Source organism: Toxotes jaculatrix, chromosome 14 (genome assembly GCF_017976425.1).
Source record: "Toxotes jaculatrix isolate fToxJac2 chromosome 14, fToxJac2.pri, whole genome shotgun sequence".
NCBI classification, from domain to species: domain Eukaryota; kingdom Metazoa; phylum Chordata; class Actinopteri; family Toxotidae; genus Toxotes; species Toxotes jaculatrix.
The window spans coordinates 10131057-10154640 of NC_054407.1; the positions used below are offsets into that span (position 1 = coordinate 10131057).

The 23584-nt window shown below is 41.2% G+C and overlaps 1 protein-coding gene across 1 annotated transcript in view; it reads left to right on the top strand.

The window, feature by feature from the left end:
• The first annotated feature begins 1756 nt into the window (after positions 1–1756).
• Positions 1757–23584, top strand: part of pik3r2 (phosphoinositide-3-kinase, regulatory subunit 2 (beta)) — a 34395-nt gene continuing 12567 nt past the window's right edge. The window contains exons 1-5 of the mRNA XM_041054396.1: positions 1757–1973; positions 9603–10505; positions 20498–20590; positions 22518–22592; positions 22839–22991. Coding sequence (XP_040910330.1) covers positions 10187–10505; positions 20498–20590; positions 22518–22592; positions 22839–22991 — 640 coding nt within the window. The 5' untranslated portion in view covers positions 1757–1973; positions 9603–10186. The remainder of the gene's footprint in view (positions 1974–9602; positions 10506–20497; positions 20591–22517; positions 22593–22838; positions 22992–23584) is intronic.

A 23584-nucleotide genomic window follows, 5' to 3' on the forward strand; every position in this document is an offset into this window, starting at 1 on the left:
TAATGTGTAGTGCCACCTAAGTTGGCATGGTCTTAATCTCCTGTTGTGATCAGCCTCAAAGGATTGTGCATGCTACACATCCCAGTATAATTTTCCCACGATTTTATAACACATTTGGGGATTTTTTTTTTTAAGATTAAAGTTATTAATCTCATCCTAAGGGCCTTGAATTCTTGAGTTTGAGTCTCTGATTCTGGCTTTAAATTGAAGGAGGAGATATGAACAAGTGGGATTTGGTTTTCAGCTATGTCTTCTTTAATTTGTAATTTTGTTCCCATTTTGATACTGTTATTTTATTGGTTTCGTTCAGGAACTGTTTGAATCAGCAACCAAAAATGCTTCCAGTCTTTTATCAGATTCATTTGTTACACAGAAGGAAAGTGTGTCTTGTGTCCTTGGTTTAATGAAGGCGCACATCTTTTTCTTTTGCAGGGTAGAGGGAACTTTAAATATGGGAATTTATAAGCCTTGAATAATGGCCGTAGATTGTGGGGATTCAAACTACAAGTTAGACATTTGTTCATTGTACTTTGGGTAAAAAAATATACATGTCTGTGTGGGATTTTTCACTGAACTTCTGATGCAATATACATCTCGTGTGTTCTTGGGATTTTAAAGCTTTTATTTTGCATCACCACCAAACCGCCATAATATCTTTTGATGTTCTCTTGACGTTGTATCATCATGAGTTGTAATATTTTAAAGAATTAAGAGCTCATTTTGTGGAGATCCCTGCAGCAGTCCATACTAGTGGTTTGTCACACATCAAAATAAAGCATCACAAGGAACTCACCTCTTTTTTTGCCTGTGTGTGTGTGTGTGTGTGATAAACTCTGTGTCTTCACATGGGTGCTCAACTGTCATTCTCCATATTTGCCACACTTGTTTTAGCGTGGTTGTGTGTTAAAACTTGTTGCTCCCTACTCGACACCCCTTGTCCCCGAATGACAAACTGGCCTTTGTGAAATTCTTACCATGTGGGTATCTGGTGCAGACTGGTGTGACATTGTCTGTTTTTCTATTGTCTTAACAGTGCTTGAAATAAATGATTTGAAGAGGACTGGAAAGTCCAGGACTACAGAGTGTTTGTAGTTGTCATCTGTCCTTCACACATCGAAACTTACAGGTTTGTGGCACCATAAACAATCAGAGTCATTCTTCAGTGGTATTAGTGTGGCATTCCACTGATCTACACATTGTAATACCGATTGTTCTCTGTAGAAATAATATACTGGAAAAACTCAACATTAAACTCAAAAATACATAATTTTCCACTGTTTCCTCTTGTTAAAAATAAGATAGCTGCAAATTAACATAATATTAAAAAAAATATGTATAGGTGATTAGTTGAGATGGTGATGAAGGAATTTAAACTTTGAGAGAACTGAGATGTGGATTGTATATTTTTTTAAAAAGGACTTACTCAATATGAGAATTTGTTCCAATGCAACCTAACATGGGTTCAGACCCGGATTTAGCATGTGGTTGAGCACTTTTCCTTTTTCACATGAACAAGACACTCTACAGTAAAGGGGAGCTTAAGGAATACGGTTTAGAGTCGGGGGGAAAAAAGCAGCCTTACAGCTTAAGATCGTGGTGAGGTTCAAATTTCCATCCTGTGCCGAGGCCGTTCGGTGACATCCCCCCTCCCTCGCCCCCCAATCGTTCGGGCTTTTCCGCTCGGCTTCGTCACTTTCCGCGCTCCTCATATTAGTTCCCACGCACCCTCCTTCCCTGAGCCGTGCTGAGCTGGAAAATGGCTGTGTAGAGGAGCAGGGAGTTAAGAACGGTCAAAGAAAGAAAGAGCGAGAGCAAGAGGGCGAAGTAAGAAGTGAACAGAGGGTCTGCTAGAAGTTCAGTGCGCACCGGGAGGCTGTCGTCCGCAGATAAGGCACCGCACGGACTCTTGTCTGCTACTTTGAAGTGTTGAAGCGCCGCAGCCAAAAGTGAGAAGAGTCAAGAAATATCCGCGGGTGAGTTTTTTCCAAGTTATTGCACATTTCCAGTACAGCAAGGCAGCAGCCACTGTACTGGAAAATGGTGGAAGCGCTGCAAGTGTGCTTTCAGCGCGCAGCCATGCTGCCCACTTTTAAAGTTTAAACGCAGGGTTTGTTTCTCTGTTTGTTTTGCTCGTTTATTTTGTTTTTGTTTGGGGGTTTTTTTTTTTTTTGCGCTGAAGTGTAGTTTTAATTCTTGCAGCGTGTTGCTCGTCGCTCGCGCTTGTCGACAGTTGACGTGTATCAGACGTTGAGCCCCGTTAAGTTGCAGCAACATAAACAATCATTTTTAAAAGTTGCTTTAGACTTGAATTGTTTAATTGCTCTTTGAGTTTCTTGTATATTCCTCACATGCCCTGAAAAAGAGGACTTTTAAACGAGCTAGTTGCTCCTCAAGTTGTCAATTAATGCAGAATTTAAACCTCAGATTTCAGTTTTTATTTTTTTTTATTTTTTAGTCTAGTTCTAAAATTCAAATGTTTCAGATGTTAAGATTGAAAAAGTTGCACTGCAAGAGTCACAAGCCAAACTTGGCCGTATCTCTGTGTACACCACTAGTAGTACGTGTTACACTATAACAGTGCCTTTACATTGACTGCAGACTATAGGCGGCCATGCAGTGTGAAGGCCTAACATTGCTGAAGGCCTGACATGATGTGTGTGTTGTGTCCCTGGTTTGAGTGTTTGGGATGCATCATGGAGTTAATGGAAATTGTGCCACTTGCATAAGACAAGCCACTAAACTGTGTGGAGACCCATCAACAGCCCCCACCCCCACACCCCTTTTAATTACTGAATCCAGCATTATGCAACCAAATGTCAATCCTCCATTATGCTGCTTTATCAGTGTGAAGCATGACTTGTGTCAAGGCCTTCATTCTTCTTCTAAATGTCTTAAAATGCTCCAGGAGACTTGCAGGTGCTTGTTGCATTAAAAACTCTCAAAAGAAAGCAGAGCATCGTGAAATGCAAGGCGCCACTTCTCAGAGGGGCGGAATAAAAATGTAAGCTAACTTCAGGTTCCACCACACGCAGTACAGCTGTGGTTATTTTTGTTATATGTCCTTCAGCTGGGGGACCCAGTTAAACTGAAATGGTGTTATTTGATGAAAATAGCAACAGAATACAGCTTTAAGGCCAGTTTAGGCATGACTCCACTGGAAATGCTACAGACTCTGAGCTGGGATTTGTACCCAAGAAAAGCCAAGCATCTGATTATCTGGTTTAGTTTACCAGAGCGAAATTTTCTTAAAGCCTCCAGGGATAAATGAGCCCATCTGGACCGTGAACCTGCCACCCCCGTGGGGTGTTGGGGACATGGCTGTGACATATTGACTTTTTTTCCTGTGCTTATTCCTATGATTCAGGCATAATGTTCAGATCATAAATCATTTTTATAGTATCAGAATGTGATAGAAAGTGATAGACTGGAAGTCAGACAAATGCACCTGTTAGCTGACAAGATAAATGAACGTGCTGTAGGAACTACTTAAATTTAATGATTGCATTACCAACCAAGTAAAACTGGTATTAGTATTTGTTTATCGTTGTTATTGCTGTGTGCAAGAAACATGAAGAATTTGAGGCTATTCACTATTTACTACATGCTAACTACACAGACTCGTGCAGACTTTGGAGGACTGTTGGATTTTTTTTTTCCTTTCTTGCAGTCAAAATGTTTAAATTAAGCCATGTGGTCGCATGGATTTAAAGTAGCATTTTAATCCAGCCGAGGTGTTGAATTTCCTGTATCCTGTATTTTCTGATAGATACAGTAAGTCCTCTTTAACTGTAGAGCCTTGTGGCACAGTGGACTTTTCAGAACAGTGCCGTCTCAGTGCTGCATAATCTTCATAGCAGATGTTTCTGTTTAGCCGAGTAAGCTTTTCAGCTTCATTAAGGACAGATAGAATTCAGGTATATAACTTAAATTATAAAGCGCCAAAGCCTCCGTTTTAGGCTGTAAAAATAAGTCTTCACGAGCTCCTGTGCTGTTGACCTGTCCTCCCTGCCTGTGGCGCAGTAGATTTTTCAGTTCCATGTGGACAGATGGCCCGAGGCCAGGCTGCATGCGTGGTGGCTCTGTAGTCAGCTCCTCACCAGCAGGGCCGTAAAGTGCCAACACGTACGCAAACTTTAAAGAAATAACTGGGTCCATGTAAATGTTTGAATTTCGGAAAGTGCGTTTGTTTGTCTCTGTTAAGGTCATGTGTTCGTCTGAGACATGCAGCTATGCGCAGCCCCGCATTTTGTTGTCTTTACCTTTTATAAAACGTCCACAAGCTAAGACTACATTCTTAAAGTCATCTACCCTTCAGCTCCAAATGAAAAATCACCACCTGCAACAGTGGGGTGAGCTGCTGCTCATATTTGGATTGGATTTGCCAAGGCATGTTTCCCTTCACACTTTCAAAGATATGGTAGAAATTATGGGTTCACAAAATTTCACACTGACCTACATAGATGTGACTGTAGATGAAACACACACACACCCAAAAAAAAATCACGATTGATGATGTGGTGTGGTGCAAAGTCAAAGATGTTCAACACTCCCTCAGGCCGACAGAGAAACTTGTTTATCTGCATTGGTAGCTGATAGCTGGGTGAGAGATTGAAAGGGGAAATTAATTGCACCTGTATATTTAGTTATGGTTGTTGTAGGTACTTTGATATATGATATATACCGTACAAGACCAATGAGCTGATTGGCCAATATTAGGTTATCGCAGACATATTGACATTAGTGCCAAATCAGGTTTGAGGCCATGTAGAAACAAGTGTCTCCTTTCTGTAGTTTGTCCACCAGAGAGCACTGATAAAAATATCTAAATCTAAAAAAAGATCGAAGTGATCTGTATCAAGATTGTTTGTTTACGTTATGAGTTTATGCATTAGAGAAATGTATATATCGTCAGACAATTAGTTTACCATCAAAGATTTTCCCAGTACTATTCTGTTTAGTTTTTCTGCCTTATGACTGTACTGTTATTTTTTATATGGCTTTCACATGAATATAATAAAGCACTTTAATCTGCAAGGTACAGAATTTAATTTGGCTCAGCCAAAAACTGGTTCTCAATTGATTTTTAGAAAACTTATTGTAACATGATGTACTTTTGTTAAAGTGACAAAGTTGAGTGGAGAAACATGATGAATATCGATGCTTCCACTCAGGAGCACTGCGTGGTACAGTTAATCAGCTAACATCCAATCCTGCTCTGTGGCATGTATAAAAATGCTGAGCAGGACCAGCTGATTCTGAGTTTTTATCAAGATGGGAAGAGGAAAAGATCTAAGTGACTTTGAAAGAGGGTTCATTGTTGGGGCAGGAGCAGGAGCCTCAGTCACAAAGACTGTTCAACTGGACAGTGTTTGAATAGGAACAGTGACTAAAGTGATATTCATTTAGATCCATGGGACAGACGTCAGTAAACAGGGTCAGAAATTGGAAGGGTCACTGCAAATCAATACAGAGTTGTTCTGAGTGAGCACCTTTATCCTGTGATAAAAGATTTCCATCCTGATGGGATTGGTCTCTTCCAGGATGACAGCCCCCCCCCTGTTGATAGGACACGCGGGGTCATTGCATGGTTTGATGAGTATGAAAATGATGTGAATCATATGCTATGACCTTCACAGTCACCAGATCTCAATCCAGTTAAACACCAATGGGAGATTTTGGACTGATGTGTTGGACAACACTCTCCATCACCATCATGAAAACACCAAATGATGGGAACATCTTTTGGCAGAATGATGTTCATCCCTCCAGTAGAGTCCAGAGACTCTGTCAGATCAGGGCTAAAGAGAACTGAAGCTGTTTTTGTGGCACATGGTGACCCAAAACTTTACTAAGACACTTTGTTGTTTGTTGTATATAATATAGAGTGGTGCGTTTAAAAAAACAAAAGTTAATATACTAATTATTTTCTTGATTTCGTGTTGGTTTTAAATATCAGACTATATGAAATTGTATTTTATTTTTCCACCATCTCTCACATTTGAGAAGTTGGAACCATCAGATTTTTGACATTTTTGCTTGAAAAACATATAAATAATGAATTGACTTTCAAAGTAGTTGCCAATTAATATTCTGCTAAACGATGATTTGCTTACTCAGGTAACTCTTTCAGTTGTAAAGTAGATTAAATTAAGTACTACCTCACGTTTTTTGTAGGAGTAATAGAGAACCTACAGTAAAAAAAAAATCGTTCTGTTCCAGTCATATCTATTTAAATGTAGTAAGTGCTGTAACAGCAATAAAACAAATTCATAGAAATATGAAGATGAGTGACATTTATTGGGCTTTCGAGCTGTGTCAGGAGCTTGTTATCGCTCGACTGTGTTAGTGATGCTCTGAATAGCTTATTTGCCATTTTCCATTATGTATTCTGGTGTATAATGAACAGGTCAGAGCTACACTGGCTGACTAAACACATCAAGAGTCATTTGATGTCTGCAGACAGCAGAGTAAAATCTAGCTGGCTATTTTAAGTTCAATCGAGGTCTCGCTTTCCCCACAGTTAAATAAAATGTCTGTGTCTGTGAAATAGCAAATATGAAATCAGAAGAATTATAAATGACAGTGACTGTAGAAGTATTGTCCCACCTTATGTGTTTTTAATTAATGTAAATATAAGGAATAGTTATTTATCTACCAGATATTTTATTACTTTAGTAGAATTCCAGCACTTTTGAGTGCATTTTTATCATAGTCTGTCTTCCTGTTCTATAAAAGCTAGAATTTGTTGTTTTTTTGTGTGCATATAGTCACCACATCTCTCATCCTGCCAACCTCAGAAAAACAAATATCTACTTTCATCCCATTGCCCAGCTCCAGCGTGACTCATGGAATTCTCTCCAATCACACTCAGCCTTTGGGTTTTCCATGTTATGCTTTTCATCATTATCCTGTAGCAGTTTCCTTTGATTTAAACCATCATTTCATCGAAGGTGATGAGCCATCGTCAGGGTGACACAGATGAAAAAAAGTCAAGTGTGTGGGGAAAAGGTGGAGTTGTTTGGGTCAGATGTTTGATCACTGCCTAGATACATTTTCTAATATTAGAACATTTCCTTGATTTGCCCGGCTTCTCCGGTGACTGTGGAGCACATGGCCAGAGCAGCAGCCAATCAGAGCGCAGGATTAGCTTTCCCTCTCTCTAGCAACAGTGAGTTACTTGCTGCCTATTCATTAATTATTTTCTTGTGGTCTCCCTCAGCCGCTTGGACTCTGCTGATAGCAAAGTGCTCCGTCTCTCAGTCTCACTGTGTTTTTCACTGCCTTCTGCCGCTCTCTGCTCAGACTGACTAAAAAGTCTTAAAAAGGGGATGGATCCAGTGAGGCTGAGCTTGTCAGCTGCTGCTGCTGCCCTGAACTGTGAGCTACTACAACACTATCAGACCAGGACGCTGACAGAGAATACTGTTCTGTCACCTCGTGCGACTTTTTCGGCTTTGGAACTAAATAATATAAAAGGATTACTGAATGAGAGCGCTCCCTGCGCACTGCTTTTTCCTCTACTCCGTCTTCACCTTGTTTTTGCTTCTTTTCTGCAGCAGCGCTCTGACTATAAACAAATAAAACATGGCAACTGGAAAAACGACTGGACTTTTTCGCTGGCTGAGGATGGGGGGGGGGGGGGGGGGTGTCAGTTGGAGGCAGGACTCTGTGTGTTGGGGGGGGGTAAAGAGCAGGTGGAGAGAGGAGGGAGGGGGGGGGGGGTTTTAGGGTGGGGGGTGGGGGGTTATGGTGGTGTGAGGATTGCGGGCTGTGGTTGGGTATGCCAGTGCCACGTGTCTAGCCTGGCACCTCTTGCTTCTCGACTCGAAGGATGTTGGACTGAGAGTCTGGCTGAGCCTGTCGGGCTTCTCTCTGAACCAAAAGTGGGGTGAGTGTTGCACTCTGCTGCATCCTGTTATCACGATAACTCTTAAACCTGTTTTTTTTTTTTTTTTTTAAATGATATTCTTACACACGAAGGTTTGCAGTGAATGTACGTTTTCCGTATGCGGTGGGGGGGGGGGGAGAAGGGATAATCTAGAATAAGGTTCGAAAGCATGCACTTTGGCATTCAAAGATACAAACCGGAGGTTTAGATTTATTTTTTAATGCTTTTAATTTTGTCTAAGCGTCTGCAATGCATCCCTCAAAACATTGTCCATTCAGGTACGTTTTTGAAATGATTGCACAACATCGGGCCTCGTAAACCAGGCCTTTTGTCATTTGGATTTGGACATTTTGGGATATTGCCCCAATTAGCTCCTAGCATAGAAGACCAAAACTTCCATCCACCTTCCTGTCCTCTACCTGCTTCATCTCTTCACTGACATCCTTTCATCCCGTCCAGAGAGGTTAACAGGACCATTGTCCTTGGTTGGTCCATAGACCACAGATGTCGTACTTAATCTGGAAACCCTAATCTCTCTCTTCCTCGCTCCCTGTCTCTTTCCTCAGTATATTTGCCATTTTGAATTTTACCCTTGCAGCCTTTTTATTTTTTTGCACCGCTCAAATCTCAGATCAGCAAACAAGATAAATGAATTTTCCATATTTTACTGTGCACATTATAATCTGGTGTTTTCAAACCCCAGAAATTATGATTTTTTCGACTGAGCGTCTGATGGATTCGATGCATTTTGGTTTACTAGAACCCTTTATACTGATAAAATCCATCCTTTCGAAACTGTTATGTTGCCGTTGTACAGTAATAATTGCGCACTTGTGCTTGGCATTTTATTGGGCCTTGCAATCATCTCTATCAGAATATTCATTTTGGGTCCATGGATTGACCTTTTGCTGAATATAGATACCATGATATAATTGACTAGAAGAAGTGTTGTTTTATGGCTTTTAAGTGGTGTTTTATGATATTGTGCCAGTCTTTGGTTGCTCAGTTGACTGTCCATTTGGTATTCTCATCCAAAATAGACGTGGTACAGTATGATTTAGCTATTTTGACAGAATGAAGCTGGAAATATTTCTGAGGCAACACAGAGCTGCCTTTTTTCTCTCCTAAGGAGAAGGAGCTGTTGCCAAAGTTTCTGCATGTTTCAGAAAATTCTTGTTGCCCTATAACCATGGTGCAGGTCTTAGTTTTCTTTGCATGCTCGCTCTGCGAAAAACCTTTTCTTTGCCATTTTGCACGAATTTCTTCGAATACTGTTAGTCGGACGTGTTGTTGTGTAAGTTGAAGGGACATTTATTTCACAGTGAAACTTCTTGTTCCTGTGGAAACTGTGATGCGTCAGTTGAGGCTATGAGTGTGTGAATGTAGAGTGGAGGGAATGGAGGCTCCTGTCCAGGGACCCAGTCTGCTGTTGGTTATGACGCAGCAGCATCATCCGATCTCTCTGTCCTAACCGAAGACTGCACAAATGCATGGAGCTGCCGCAGTTCGCCATTTTCATGCACTGCTTTAAGCTTCGTTTCACATAGATATGGGCTGCTTCACCAATGGGTATTTATCGAATAGAATCGATCTGTAATCACAATTCATTCTTATTTTTCATGGTTTTTGTTTTCGTTGTTGTTATTTTTCAGATCGATTTCAAATGTTTTTCCCCTTTTTCATTTTTTGGGTTTTTTTTTTTAATGTTGTGCAGGTCGGTCCCTGTCCAGAACATGTGGGAGCCGGAGAGAACCGAAGAGGATTAAAGACCATCCCACTCTGCCACTCATCCTCCAATCAGACCACTTCATTTGACCGTGGAGAGCCGACGACACAGGGCCCTCGACTGGCAGCGTCTTTTACCGGGCTGTTCCAATAGCATCCAGCCAGCAGGTTCTCGCTGCTTGAAAGAGCATGTTGCCAACGCTGTCCCTCTGCTCCATCATCTGGCTCAACCGGGGAATCAAGCTGAGGAAAGTGCACCAGTCCACCAACACTGGTCAGGTCTGAAACCGCTGCAGCCGCGGACATAACAGCAGCAAAGCGCTACCTTATCGACTTTTGAAAATGCTTCTAAGCTTCGGGTGACTCCTCCTCCTCCCCTCATCCCCCCCGGCCCCCAGCCCCACCCCCCAGCCGCCGAACTAACATCCAACACCTGAACTGAGTGACTCAAGAACCTTTTTGGTTTCTGAGGAGGATTTCTACAAAGCCAAACCCTGTTGTTGCAGTGGCGCTCGGCCTGCATCGTCTAATCCTCTAGTTGGTGGCCATTTTGATTTTTGTCTCCCTAACAAAATGGCGGCAGAAGGTTTTCAGTACAGTGCCCTCTACGCATTTAACAAGGACCAGGAAGAGGACTTGGATCTGCAGCCTGGAGACCTCCTGACAGTCAGCAAGGCTTCTCTGCTGTCCTTGGAGAACTACCAGGAGGGCTGCGAGGAGCAGCCTGAGCTCCTGGGCTGGCTCCTCGGGTACAATGAACGCACCAAGCAGAGAGGCGACTTCCCAGGGACTTATGTTGAGTACGTGGGCCCCGTCAAGATGGCGCTCCCATCAAGTCAACCCAGGTCCCAGCGACCACTCCCTGCTGCTCCGAGACCAGAATCGTCTCAAGGTAAGGACGTTTTCATATAGATCACATCATGTCACATGGTTTTTCTTAGCTGTGTAGCTGCACAGTGCGCCCGTCATTTTCGTAATAAGCTGTGGTGGTTAAAGCTAAACGCTTGTTGCGCAATATCACTGCAATTTTTTCTGTGACTTTACAATATAATGTTGCATTGTTATAAATATAGTTATCTGTGAGAAACAGACACAATTTCACAGATTTCTGTGTATTTAAATGAGAAAAAGAGCATTTTGTTTTTCCAATATGATGTAGTCAGGGAATTTTATAATAAAGCTGTCACTTTACACAGCATCACAATCAGTTATTGAACTCTTCAAGAACACTTATTGTGCATTTTTCAAAGGAACTCACTTCACTCTCCTTTTTTTTTTATTTTTCTTACTCCATTTTTCTACTCAGTTGCATATATTCAGTTTTATTTATTTGTAATTCTCAGGTATGCAGAAAGTATCAAATTGATAACAGTCCTGTTAATTGAAGCAGCCATTTGCACTTTTCTGAATATGGATCTTTCTGGATCTGTCTATTGTTTTGAGCAGGTGTGAAATTTTTATATAGAAAATGTGAAAACAAAGATTTAGCATGTGTACGTATGATCAAACGTAAGCAAACTTACGATGATTGTGTGACATCAAAACTAATTTGAAACCAGTCTTGGTCCAGTATTCAACTTACACAACTGCTTAAACTTGAATCCTCCAAGATACGCCACATATTCTGAGAATGTATATGTGGTGTATTTCTTCTAGTGAAGTGAGAGACGTCATCAGCAGTTAAATTTTTTTGAATTTTGCATTTTCAGAGATTGTTAGTAGTAGATGTAGATGCAATTTAAAGAATTTTTAACAAAGTCATTTAACTTTATTCTGGGGAAAACATACAGACAGAAATGATCGGTCAGAAGTTTTTTATTTATTTATTTATTTTTTAATATCCAATCAAACGTGCCTTTAATAGATGTCCATGTGTCGCTGACATGTTTCTGGTCAACCACCTTAGGAGTTTTGATAGGGCTCTCACATTTGGCAGTGACCTCGAGCTGACCCTTTAATCTATACTTAAAACACGTCATAAGCCTTACCTCTTTGGAAGCACAGCTAACCAAACTCTCTGCTGAATAATAAAGGGCTAATCCATCTACTTTACTGGACTCTCCTGCACGGGCCTGCCAGCGATCTGTCTGTCTGTGTGGTCCCCTTTAAATTCACACATTAACATGTGTCTTTGGCATCCAAACCGCATCTGGGCTTATCTGCACAAAAATGCCTGCTGCTCCTTCGTTGTGACGTGTTATTGACCCTCTACTCAACTATGGCTGAAGGATCACAGAGGCAGGAGGGGCTGCAAGGACTGTTTGAACTGTGCTGTGGCCAAGATGGAGATATTATGAGCATTTTTTGGCACTCAAAAGTTAAAATTGTTTACTGATGTTTCAAGAAAGACTAATGTTTTGATAGGTGTGTTTATATAAATTGAGAGTTATTCAACATTTCAGGGAATACAATACCTTTTTTTTTTTTAACTGAGACATAAGTGTTCTGTTCTTTTACACTCCTCTTTACTCCCATGACTTTGGGGAAAAAAGGCATGTCTGATATTTATTCATAACAGTAAGAGCCTGCTTTCAGCTACAACAGCGTCCAAGTCAAACATACTCTTGGCATGGATTGATTGACCTTAGCAAGCTCAACTTCAAGGAGAAACTTTGATTTGTTACCAAAGTTCCTTTACTCTCCTAAGATTTCCATGATTTTCTTCATTTGCTCTCTTTTGCCTTTGGCTTCAGCTGTTTAATTTATTTCTTCCTTGTATGGGATGCCAGAGCGAGAGATACACAGGGCCAGAATAGATAAATAACAGAGTTTTTGTGTCATTCAACATATGAAACCGCACATTCCTGTTCTGTCAAAAGCCATGTTCTCTTCGATTCCCCCGTGCATTTTTATGACAGATGGGCTAAGTACCACTCTGAGCACGTAGGCTGTGAACTCTGAATTACCTCTGGTTGAGCCAATTGGCTATTCATCGTGTACAACAAAGTACACTGGGTCTCATTCAGATTCATTAGCTGGAATTCATTTCTCAGTATTTTTCTCTGAAAAGTCCTAAAAAGCAGCAGAGGCTATCATGGCTGCAGCACCAATGCATCCAGACTTCTTATCAAATGAGATTTCTCCTTGCCACCAATACAGTAAAAACTGTGAAGGGGATGTATTGGTTGGGGGAGGGAGCACAGGCCTTAACTGTGTCCAGCAGAAGCAGGTGAGGAGGAGAACAGTATCCTCACGCTTTGACAGACAGTGAGACAAACCAGTTGGGCAGCAGGCGTTTGTGTCTGTGATTTGGAGAGAAAGGGGCAGAAGAACCAAGTGAAAGTGTGAGAGAGAGAGAGAGAGAGAGAGAGAGAGAGAGGGTGGGGGGGGGGTAATTTTACAAATATCATCTTCATTTCCCTGAAGGAACAGAGGGGCCAGGTTAGTGTGGCCCATTTACTATTCACAGGGACAGTAACATTTGGCATCGAGGGGCAGCACTGTGACCTCTTGGTCAGAAAAGTTGACCAAGTTACAGGTTCAATCCCAACGTCCATCCTCTAATGTGCAGCTGAATGTGTCAGACAACAAAACAAAAAATTTAGCCTTCATTTTTTTTTATCTAAACTGCCGTATTGGAGCTCACACCTTTCTTTCAGTTTCAAAAGGAAAGTGTGAGTAAAGGGCTGAGCTGTTGCACTTTGAAACACCTTTTATTTTGCAACCCGGTTAATGCAAAACCCACGCTTACATGCAGCTGGCTGGTGATCAGGTTTCTGCCCAGCCCCCAACAGCACTTTTAAACCAAGACTGGAACATTTGAAATTTATTGGTGATATTTATGTTTTATTCAGGCTGACCCAGTACGCTCTGCAGCGACAAAGCACAGGTTTTTATTTCCTTATATGTGGAAATATTGTGTTTTTAGACTAATTTTATTTTCTGACTTTTGGATCTAATTGTTTTTGGTACAGCTACAATTAATAATCCTTTCTTCACTCTGCACTGCTGCTGCTGCAGCAATGCTCAGTCTGAAGTGTTTGTCATGTAAAACTCTCATTAGAAACCCAGTTAAGTGTAGTGTGCCCAAAAAAAAAGGATTTCTTTTGTAGAAATATTGTTGCTAACCGGGTTTTTCTTAATCCCCTACCCACCCAGTTTAAGGAAACCAGGTTTCTCATTTGCATTTAAGAAATCAGGTTACTGCAGTATGTCAACAACAACCCGTCCACTTGAGTGCATGAAAATATAGCAGTGTTTTTCAGCAGTAGCAAGCAAAATGCAAAATGTGGATTTCTTGTCGGGCTGAGGATGCAAATGGCTCAGCTTTTCTTCTCTCTAAAATTGCATAGTAATAGGAGGATTCTGGATTAGCAGATGACGTCATATTTAGTGTGAATATTTAGTAAAGAAATAGGAGTGACTGTTATTTTACCAATGTATGCTCATACATCTACACTTCATTTTGTATGTACTTTATTGTTGTCTATAGAGCAATGAAATGTAAAAAGAAGTTTCCACACTGAAAACCAGTTTGCTAGAATGGATTTTGTGAAACTGCTGATTTAAATCATATCACACTATGTGGTTCATATTGCTTCAGCACAACTACGAGACAAATTATAACTAAAAATCAGTTTTGGTCTCCAGATACAGACACTAAACTTTTCTCAACTTGCAGCAGAAATAATTCTACAAACCCAGAGAGAGGTTTTTTTTTTTGACTTCCCTCCTTTCGCTCTCTCCTCTCCCTGGCCTCACTTTAACTGCCTGCTGAAGTGAACCATGGCTTGGCATTTTTGCAAACTCCTCCCTTCGTACTCCCTCTCTCTCACTCCCACCCTCCTCTCTCCCTCTTTCCCCTCCCCTTCTCTCCCGTCCTCCCTCCCGTTTTGCAGCCTCTCTCCCTGATTCACATACACGTCTGATACTGTCTCTGGGCAGCTATAAACCATGTTAGCGGGGCCAGTTCTCAGAAAGGAGAGGCCTACACTCACTCTCCGCTCTCTGTGCCTTACCAGGAAAACACTTTCAAAGAACCCATGGAGGGGCTGGGAGAGGGTGGGAGAGGGGCTGAAACAGTAGAGAAAGAGAATGGGGAAAGATATGGAGAGGCTGGAAAGGGAGGGAGACGAGGGCTGCAGTGTAAGCCAAGGCCACCCAATTCAACTGCAAATATAGGAACCAGCTGTATTTGGTTTCTCTTCTGAATGTTGTATTATTCTCCCGGACTTTAGTAAATTTAGCATGTTACAGTTTGCAGAGCTATAGAAATTTTTATTTTCTGGAGCATTTCTTTACCATCAGAGCAGTAAATGAGAACTCATTTAAGCGTGAAGTTGTCTTACTGAAAGATTAATGGCTTTTGCAAACCAGAAACAGAGTTAAGTACATTTTGTACAGTCGCTCACTGAAAGCTGGAGTAAAATAAAGTCACAGTTTCTGTCTGTTTCGACAGAATGATACCTTGAAAGCACAAACAATAATGATAACGATGGAAAAAATAAAAAATAAGACACTGAAACAAATAATTCTACATTTATGTGTTTAAGGCAGGGGGCTGTGCTTGAAACAAACTAGTTTGCACAAGGTATTGAACAACTATGTCCAAAGGCAAAAGTGTTCATGGCTGTTGAAAATGGAGTTCTACTCGAAGTTGATGTGAAAAGCCTGTCACAGAGAGGTGAGAGACCTGAGTGTGTTAAATTAGAAAAAGGGTTCAGACCTTTGTACCTTACCTCCTCTAAGGCATTAGTAGTGTTGCATATATATGTACATATGAAAAAGACTGAAGAAAGAAGCTGTGTGGTAAATGAGACAATAGCGTTTATGAGAGAAGTTGCAACCCTAACCAGTTGCTGCATGATGCTAACCATACGCATATCTGTATATTTCTAAACAGCTGCACTGGAACTGCATTAGTTACCATGCAGTTGTATAAATAGGCTAAATGATAACGCAGGAGTCTTGATCATGATAAAGTCACTTAACATCAATTTATAGAATAGTGTGCCAAAGTGGGGGCTTGACATATTTCAGAGATAGCTAAAGTGCCCCCTTTCTAATTGTGCCTGAGTACATGGTATTTACTGCATCTGCTCAGTTTTAATAAAAGCTTAAACCTTCTGTAGTCACGTTAAACACGTCAGTCAACCTGCTCTTACATGTTTTATACCACATTTCTGCATTAATAGCTCCTCTGAGTAGTGCCTGTAGGCCTGTAAAACCAGATCCAGCGTTGTGTGGAGATCACCTGTGTTTGACATGGTTGCAGGGGCTCACTCGCACACGTGTAGCTTTGAAGCGTGTTGTGACAGAGGAGCGGATGGTGTGCCTGGTCGTGACGCTTTGGCAGTTCGCGTAGTTGGGATGCAGCGAAGACATCTAGCCATGAAACCTGACCAGCAGCATACACACTGTTACACACTATCTGTGAGCCAGACACCAACTGGACTTGTCACCACTGCACATGAGAAACACATGCGTGGAGTAAATGGCACGGTTCAAGAATTTTATCCTCACTTGTTGATAAAGGTGTTTACTTGCAGTTTAGGTTTAAATATTTACGTGCGCTGGGAGGCCAGTGAAACCTTAGGAACACATTTATATGCGGTAAAATAATGCAGGTAATAAATAAGGGAACATTTCAGAGGAAATGGAAATATTAAGGAATCTATCATTCACTGATTATGGTGAACAGAATCGGTGAAACTCTCCTGTTAGAATTAATTACTCTATTAAATGTTGTTGCATCAGTGTTTATTTAGCTGTTGTTTGGCCGTCTTCATCATAGAAACCTTAAAAAAGCATAAATGGATTTCTTAACCCTGCCCTCCTCTAACCGTTGACGCAGAGACATGTCAAAACTCAATTTTAATTTATTGTTAAACATATCCATGTTTCATATTCATATTTTTCAAAAGTGCCCCTGATCTCAGTCACTTTGGTACTATAAAATATTACTTTTTACAGTTTACTTTTTTCAGGGGTTACTTAATAGCTGTGGCTGTCCTGGCTTGTTTTTTTTGTTTTTAATCCCCAGTTGCCTAAAATATGAATTGTGAAATCAAAGTTTTTGCCACATAACACATAATAATTAGTTGTATCAGTAGTGGTGCTTGAACTGCACACCCTGACTACTGTTCGTTAAGACACTGACATAAAATCAGCACACGCCTACAGTGCTGGAGTGTTGGAGTTAAAGCGAGGAGATTCCTGAGGTTTAATTCGACCGGTGAAAACCTGTGAATGAATTCGTCCTGTATCTCTGCACTTGGAGAAGCTTCGTTTTCTGACACACAGCTCTGAGAGGGAGAATGCAGCAGAGCCAGCTACGTATTACATAAGCATACTGATGCAGAAGATACAGAGCAAATATTTTGCTTTGCATAGCTTTCCTTCATCCCAGTCTACTTTTGCCTGTCTTCTGCTTGCCTTGGACCGAGTGAGTGAGTCAGTGTAAACACACAAAGACAGGATTTGCAACATTTATCCAACCTTCACGCTTTCAGCTTCATGTGCAAGACAGCACACGTAACACATGACAGTGTAGGCTCTCTTGCTAGCATAGATGCTGCTGAATGCCTCAATTTGATCTTAATTCAACTTGCTGTAATGACTTTATTAAAGCTTTTCTGAAGGAAAATCGAAAACAGGGTCATGAGATATTGTGTGTAAAATCTCCTAAAATGAATGCGTGCATTAACTTATAAGGCCTGAAATGCAGCAAGACTCACTTGAGAAAGTGTGAGTGCAAAAGGACACTCTCTGTCATGCTTTTTTTCTCTTTATCTCTCTCTCTCTCTTTCTTTTTCTCCCATTGGCTGTGTCTCAAGGCATGTCAAGTCATATGCCTGTCTCTTAGCTTGTAGTCTGCCAAGGAAGCGGTTCTAATTGACTAACGAGTTGCTGTTACTTCATCTCTCTCTCTCTCTCTCTCTCTCTCTCTCTCTCTCTCTCTCTCTCTCTCTCTCTCTCTCTCTCTCTCTCTGTCTTTCTCTCGTTTCCCATATCTTTCCAACACTCTGAGAAGACTCCCAGGCCACAGCTGCTTTTGCAGGAAAAAAGAAAAGACTTCTTCTCTGGACAAAACTCTGACTTTGCACTCTTTTTTTTCTTTTGAGCGAAGAGAAATATACAGTGAAATGAAGTGTTTATGTTTGTTTGTACGTAGGAGTGAGAAAGTTCCTTCCTCTTGTGGAACAATGTGACAGCTCGTTTTTGCTCCATATTCCCCTCCCAATCTGTTGGAATGCATTTATTTTTGTGGTTTTATAGCCTGTGTATGTACGTACTTCCCTATTTTATGTGATTCCCCCGTTTTATTGCCTACAGCCTGCCTAAACTAAAACTGTGTCGAGTTCCATGAGGATTGGCGTTTGCTCTCTTTTACTGAATAATTAATACGTTCTGCTTTGTAAAGCATTTGCATTTTGCTGCATCTGTATTTATAACAATGCAGTCTTACTTAGACAGTGTTTATTTTTTTCTGACAGCTGACAGTTCAGGCACGGGATTAGCAGTATAAAAATTGAATTGGTCCACTGTGTTTTTAATTTTTCACAGTTGTTCATCAAAGCATTTCATGACACATGGAACAGCTAAAGAGGTGCTGGTGTGTGTAAACTGGTTTGTGTAAAAGCAGTATTGATTGTGTGCTTAAATGCCAAATACACAATATTTTACCTAACAAGGACGTCAAGGGATCATGTGAATTCTCATCTGTCAGAAGCAAATGCAGAAGCAGTGTGACGTTGTTACACAGCTGAAAGAAAATGGGGTTGGTAGGTTCAGCAAAGCTTGTGACTTTGACACAGGCAGTAGGGTAGAGTTGAGTTTTAACGGCCAGTTTGGTTTTAAATCTGGTTCTAGGTCAATTACCACAATTACCTCTGGTTCTAGGTAAAATATCTAATCTCCTAAGCCCCTAAATTAAGAAACCTCTTGCCTCTCATTGCTGTTACTCGACAAAACACAAAAATTAAACTTTGGCTTCAGCCACTGTACTCAACCAGAGATCATCTGTGAGGTAAAAGAAGCAGCACCCTGTAACATCATAGTAGCAAAGGTCACTTTAAAGTGTGTTGGTGTCTGAGAAGCCTCAAAACACATGGATCCATTTCTCAAATTGGACTTCCTGTATAGCATTTCATCTTCTCATCAGTTAGCCCTTTGCATTGTTTTAACACAGTGCTGTGTTTGGGCTGAACACCGGGTCAGGGAGGAGAGACAAGAGACAACCATGAGCACAATGTGTCCCAAAGTAGTTTTTGTACCTAAACTAAAGCAGATCTTGGTGGTAGATTGGAAAACAGGCACACAGATCTTCTTATAACGGTCATGTAATAGTTTTGTTATACACTGATAAAGTGTGTCAACCTGTCGATAGAGGAGCCAGGTCAGAAACTGCTCATATGAGTTGTTTTGGAGGGCGATAACAAATGATGTATTTTGATGTTTACTTTGGGTTTGTATTTGAAATGGATGTAAAAAAAAAAAAAAAAAACAAACTGTGCTGCACAACGAAGAGAGAGATACTGTGATGAGAGAGGAGGGAGGGGAGGGGTCTGCCAGCCAAAATGGCCAACAGGGATAAAGAAGAAGCTGAGGTCTGTCTGTGTGCTCGCTAGAGAGCCGGAGACACTACCGGGCAAAGTTTCCAGGTTGAACTGACAGGCATGGAGACGGACGGAGAGAAAGAGATGGTATGAAAACTCGCAACTAAAAGAGACCAAAAGGGAGAAAAGGAAAGAAGGAGCAAGAGAGAAAGTTCAGCAAGAGCAAGAATGCAATAGAGCAAAAGAGAGAGCGAGGGAGTGAGGGCCAGAGACATCCAGAGAAAGTAAGAACAAGAACCAGAGAGGAGGGGGGGGAATGGAATGTGCTGACGCGGCGTTTCTTGTTTGAACTCCCCAAATTAATAATCAGCAGTGGTTTAGCCGAGCTGTGCCAGGAACAGGAGCCTACTGCCAAGCCCCGGCCAGGCCAGGCCCTCCCTGCTCCCAGCGTTCCCCTCACCCTTTACCTCCCCCTCCTCACCCCCCAAGCTCACAGCCGTGCTCTGGGGGCCGAATAGGAGGCGCTGCCTGCCTGCCTGTCCTGGTCGGGCCGGGCCTGGCACACTGCCACAGGGCTTTTGCTTGTTCAGGAGTTTTGATTAAATCCTTTATTGTGCTCCACTCACGCAAAGAGCTAAGGCGAAACACTGAGCAGGACAGAACGAAGGGGAGGAGAGAAAGCGAGAGGGGAGAAAAGAAAAGGGAAAAAAAGGAGAGGGAGGGGAGGGAGCGAGGAAGGGGAGGGAGCGAGGGAGGGGATGGAGAGAGCGAGGGAGAGGAGGGAGGGAAACGGGATCTCTCTTTTTTTTCCCTCTTGCTTTCTCCTTTTCTCTTTCTTTCGGACTGAAAAGATGTTTGATTTAGTCTATGGGGAGTTGTAAAGAAGATAAAGTTTTTGCTCACCATCAGCAGTCTGTCTTTTTTTTTTTGTGGCCATTTTTTATTTCCACTCCTCTGAATAAAGCCTGCTTTCATTCTTTTGTATATTTACAAAATTGTTCTGGTTTTATTATCATTTGTCTCATCAGCTAGACTTCCAGACTACAAACCAGCGCAGTGACATGCATCACAAGCTTCACGTTTTGTCTGCTTTAATTTTTGAAGGTTTTGAATTAGAAAAGTTCACAAACAAAAACAAATTCAACGCAAAAGACTCAATTATCCAGCACTTTTTGCAAAACAGGTGCGCTTTCTGTGAAATGGATACTCCACCTTATCATATTTTATAGTGTTCTTCATAGATTGTATATGTACTCACAAAATGATACACACTCTAAATCTCCAACTGCTGCTAGTTAACTGTACCCCTGTCAGTTCTGCAGCACCCCCGTAGTCTTTCAGAGGCCTTGCGCCAGAAGTTTAACAGTGATTTGTGTTGTTGTTTCAGCTGTTTCTGTGCTGGACCTGAGCGAGCAGTTCACACCACCAGAGACGGCTCCCCCAGCTCTCATCAGCCTGATCCAAGCCATAGAGAAGAGAGGTATATCCATGTCAACCAGCCCTCGTATTCGTCTGTCTCACCGATTCTGTGCCCGCCTTTCCGTCTATGTGCGACTGTCTCCCTCCCGCCATCTGCCTCTCGCTCTCATGCCAGCGTTTGCACAAGTGTAGACACACGGACATGTGGCTCCAGTCAGACAGTCACACAGATGTAGAAGAGTACACACAAGTTCATGCGCACTCCCAGGACCTCCTCAGTTGGTTAGAGACTACTTGATATAGATTTTCTACCTCGAAGTTTAATGTGGTTTTGAGTCAGAGCAGTTTTCACTGGCCTCACTGAGACTCCTGCACAGTGGGTCTGATTCACACTATGTTATTAACAAATAGCGCTCAGTGGGACTCCATTCACAGTTTTTTCCTCTTTTTTTCTGTCTTCCTTTTTACCTTCTGTGTGTGTGTCTCCCTCACACACATATGTAGGGCTCCAGCTAAATATGATTTCCGTTATTTATTAATCTGCAAGTAATATTCTCTATTAATCAGTTAATTGAATAAAATAAAAATGCCCAAAAATATGATGAATATGATGAATACCCTTCACAGTTTCTCAGAGCCCATTATAAGAAAAGCAGAATGTCTGAAGTTTCAGCATGTTTTATTGATTTCCACCATTTTTCTGTAGCTCTCTCATCTCCATTTCAGGTTGTTTTGATATTTTGAAATCAGCAGCACAAAATCAAGGAGTTTTTGTATGTATATTGACTTTTGTGATCGTACTGAATTTGTCACTTTTTCCTTGTGAACACACTAAATACTGTAACCCTACTTAGAATTAGCTTGTGGTATAGAATTAGGACATGGCTTTAGTCTTTTCATGCAGTTATTGATTTTACCAATAAAATCTGTGACAGCAAAGAAAGAAATTGAGAGGAAGAGCAGCAGACAAGTTGTTAAAGGAAGTTCGGAAATATTTGAAATGGGAATTTTACACACAAAAAAGGCTGTGACTGCTGAAATAATCATAATGCTTACTTCATATGCACAGATAGAGCTACGTGCAGATACTCAAACCATCCCCATCATCCTTCTGGCTGGATCCACCAAAATTCTTCTTATTCTAGTTAATATTTGAGTATGGCAATCTACTGGAGGGGCGACAGGAGGTCTGTCTCTGAATGTAAATACAGTAATGTGGCAGTAATATTGGATTATTTCACAGTGTTGGATGCACACACACTCTGACTATACGGTTTGGTTTTCACAACGACCTGAGAGACTGGCTTGTCTCGAGGAATTGCCTCCTAGATGCAAGCTGTCTAGACCCAGTGTTCCTGAAAGGGTTTTTTTTTTTTAAGCCTGGGAAATGAGTAATGTAGTCATTCAGAGTTAAATGATGTTGAGTGATGACATTTTCACAGGATGTGTGAAATCTTTTTCTTTTTCATGGAACAATGTGCTGAAAGTGATCTGGTGATGCAGTGTTTCAGTTTAGAGTTTTAATTTTCTGTGCTGTGTCTGGCGTCCAGAGCCACTAAATGAATCACACATTTTTCACAGAGAAAGGAACAAACAGAAATTACGCACTTAGCACGGGAACATTGGTTGGCTCTGATCTTGTAAATATTGCTTGTACGAAAACATTTGAAGGACCAACTCTCCCCCTAGTTGATTGATTAACTTAACTGGAATGAAAACAGCTCACGGCTCACGACATGTTGCACTTTCCCATAATTTTATCTTAAGTGCTTCATTGTGTACAAACTAACATTGTCCAGCTGGTAATAAAATTTCAGTCCACTGTTTTTATTGTATTACCTGGACAAAGAGACATCCACTTCTTTAGAGTGAGCTGCTGGCTGTGTGTGTGTGTCACATGTGCATTTATTTGTGAATATTTGCTACTCTGAATTTCCCCTCTTACCCTTCTTGTTAATATTTTGCTCTACTTTTTCTGTCTTTCTCAGGTCTGGACTTCAAGACATTGTACAGGACACCTAGCTCCTCAGGTTCAGACAGCCCGGTGTACAGCCTGACCTCTGGTGAGTTTGTTTGACACTTAATTGGATTTTTTTCAGAACATTTCATGGACACGTCAGGATTGTTTTTGCAGCATGCATGCTGCTTTTCACCCGTGCCTTCATATTTTTAATGCTACAATATGTATATTGAAAATTGCTTCTTTAAAAGTAAAGAGATTCATCTTTGGTGAATTAATTGTTCTTGGTGGGATTTCCCCTTGTCACAAGTTGCCTCTAAATGCCTTTGTATGTGTCTTTGTGGTCCAGAGAGTGACGTGGGTCAGAAAGACGTGGGTTACCTTTCTGAGTGTGTGCTGCAATACCTGAGAGACCTCCCGTCACCTGTCATCCCTGCCTGTGTCTACCCTCACCTTCAAACTGCTGTCACACTGCAGCAGCAGGTCCTACAGCAGTCAGCAGGTCAGCGTCATCTGAGGAAAAGCTTGTGACACTTGTCTTGGCTAAACACCCATTTTTCTAATTAGCAGAGGGTGTCATCTCTCATGTACCTCCTTACTGGAATGGCTTTTTAGATAGATAGATAGATAGATAAAACCTTTAATAGTCCCACAATGGGGAAATTGCACTGTTACAGCAGCAGAAAAAACACTCAGGATTTACACAATAATAATAAATACTATAAACAGTAAACAGTATGAAAAAAGAAGAAGAAGAAGGCTGCACATAAAGCACCAGTTATTAAGTCCAGAACAGAGTATGTGTGCAAGTGGTTTTGTGCATGTGGTTTGCTCAGCACAGCTGGTTGTACAGTCTAACAGCCGCAGGAAGGAAGGACCTGCGATAACGTTCCTTCACTTCACAATGGACTGGACAAATCACAGACGCTGTACATTACTGCCAACCATATTCCAAAGCATACCATATACATACACACACACACACATATATATATATATATATATATATATATATATATATATATATATATATATATATATATATATATATATATTACTTACAATAAATTGCTCCTTTTTAGGATGGTTTCCAGG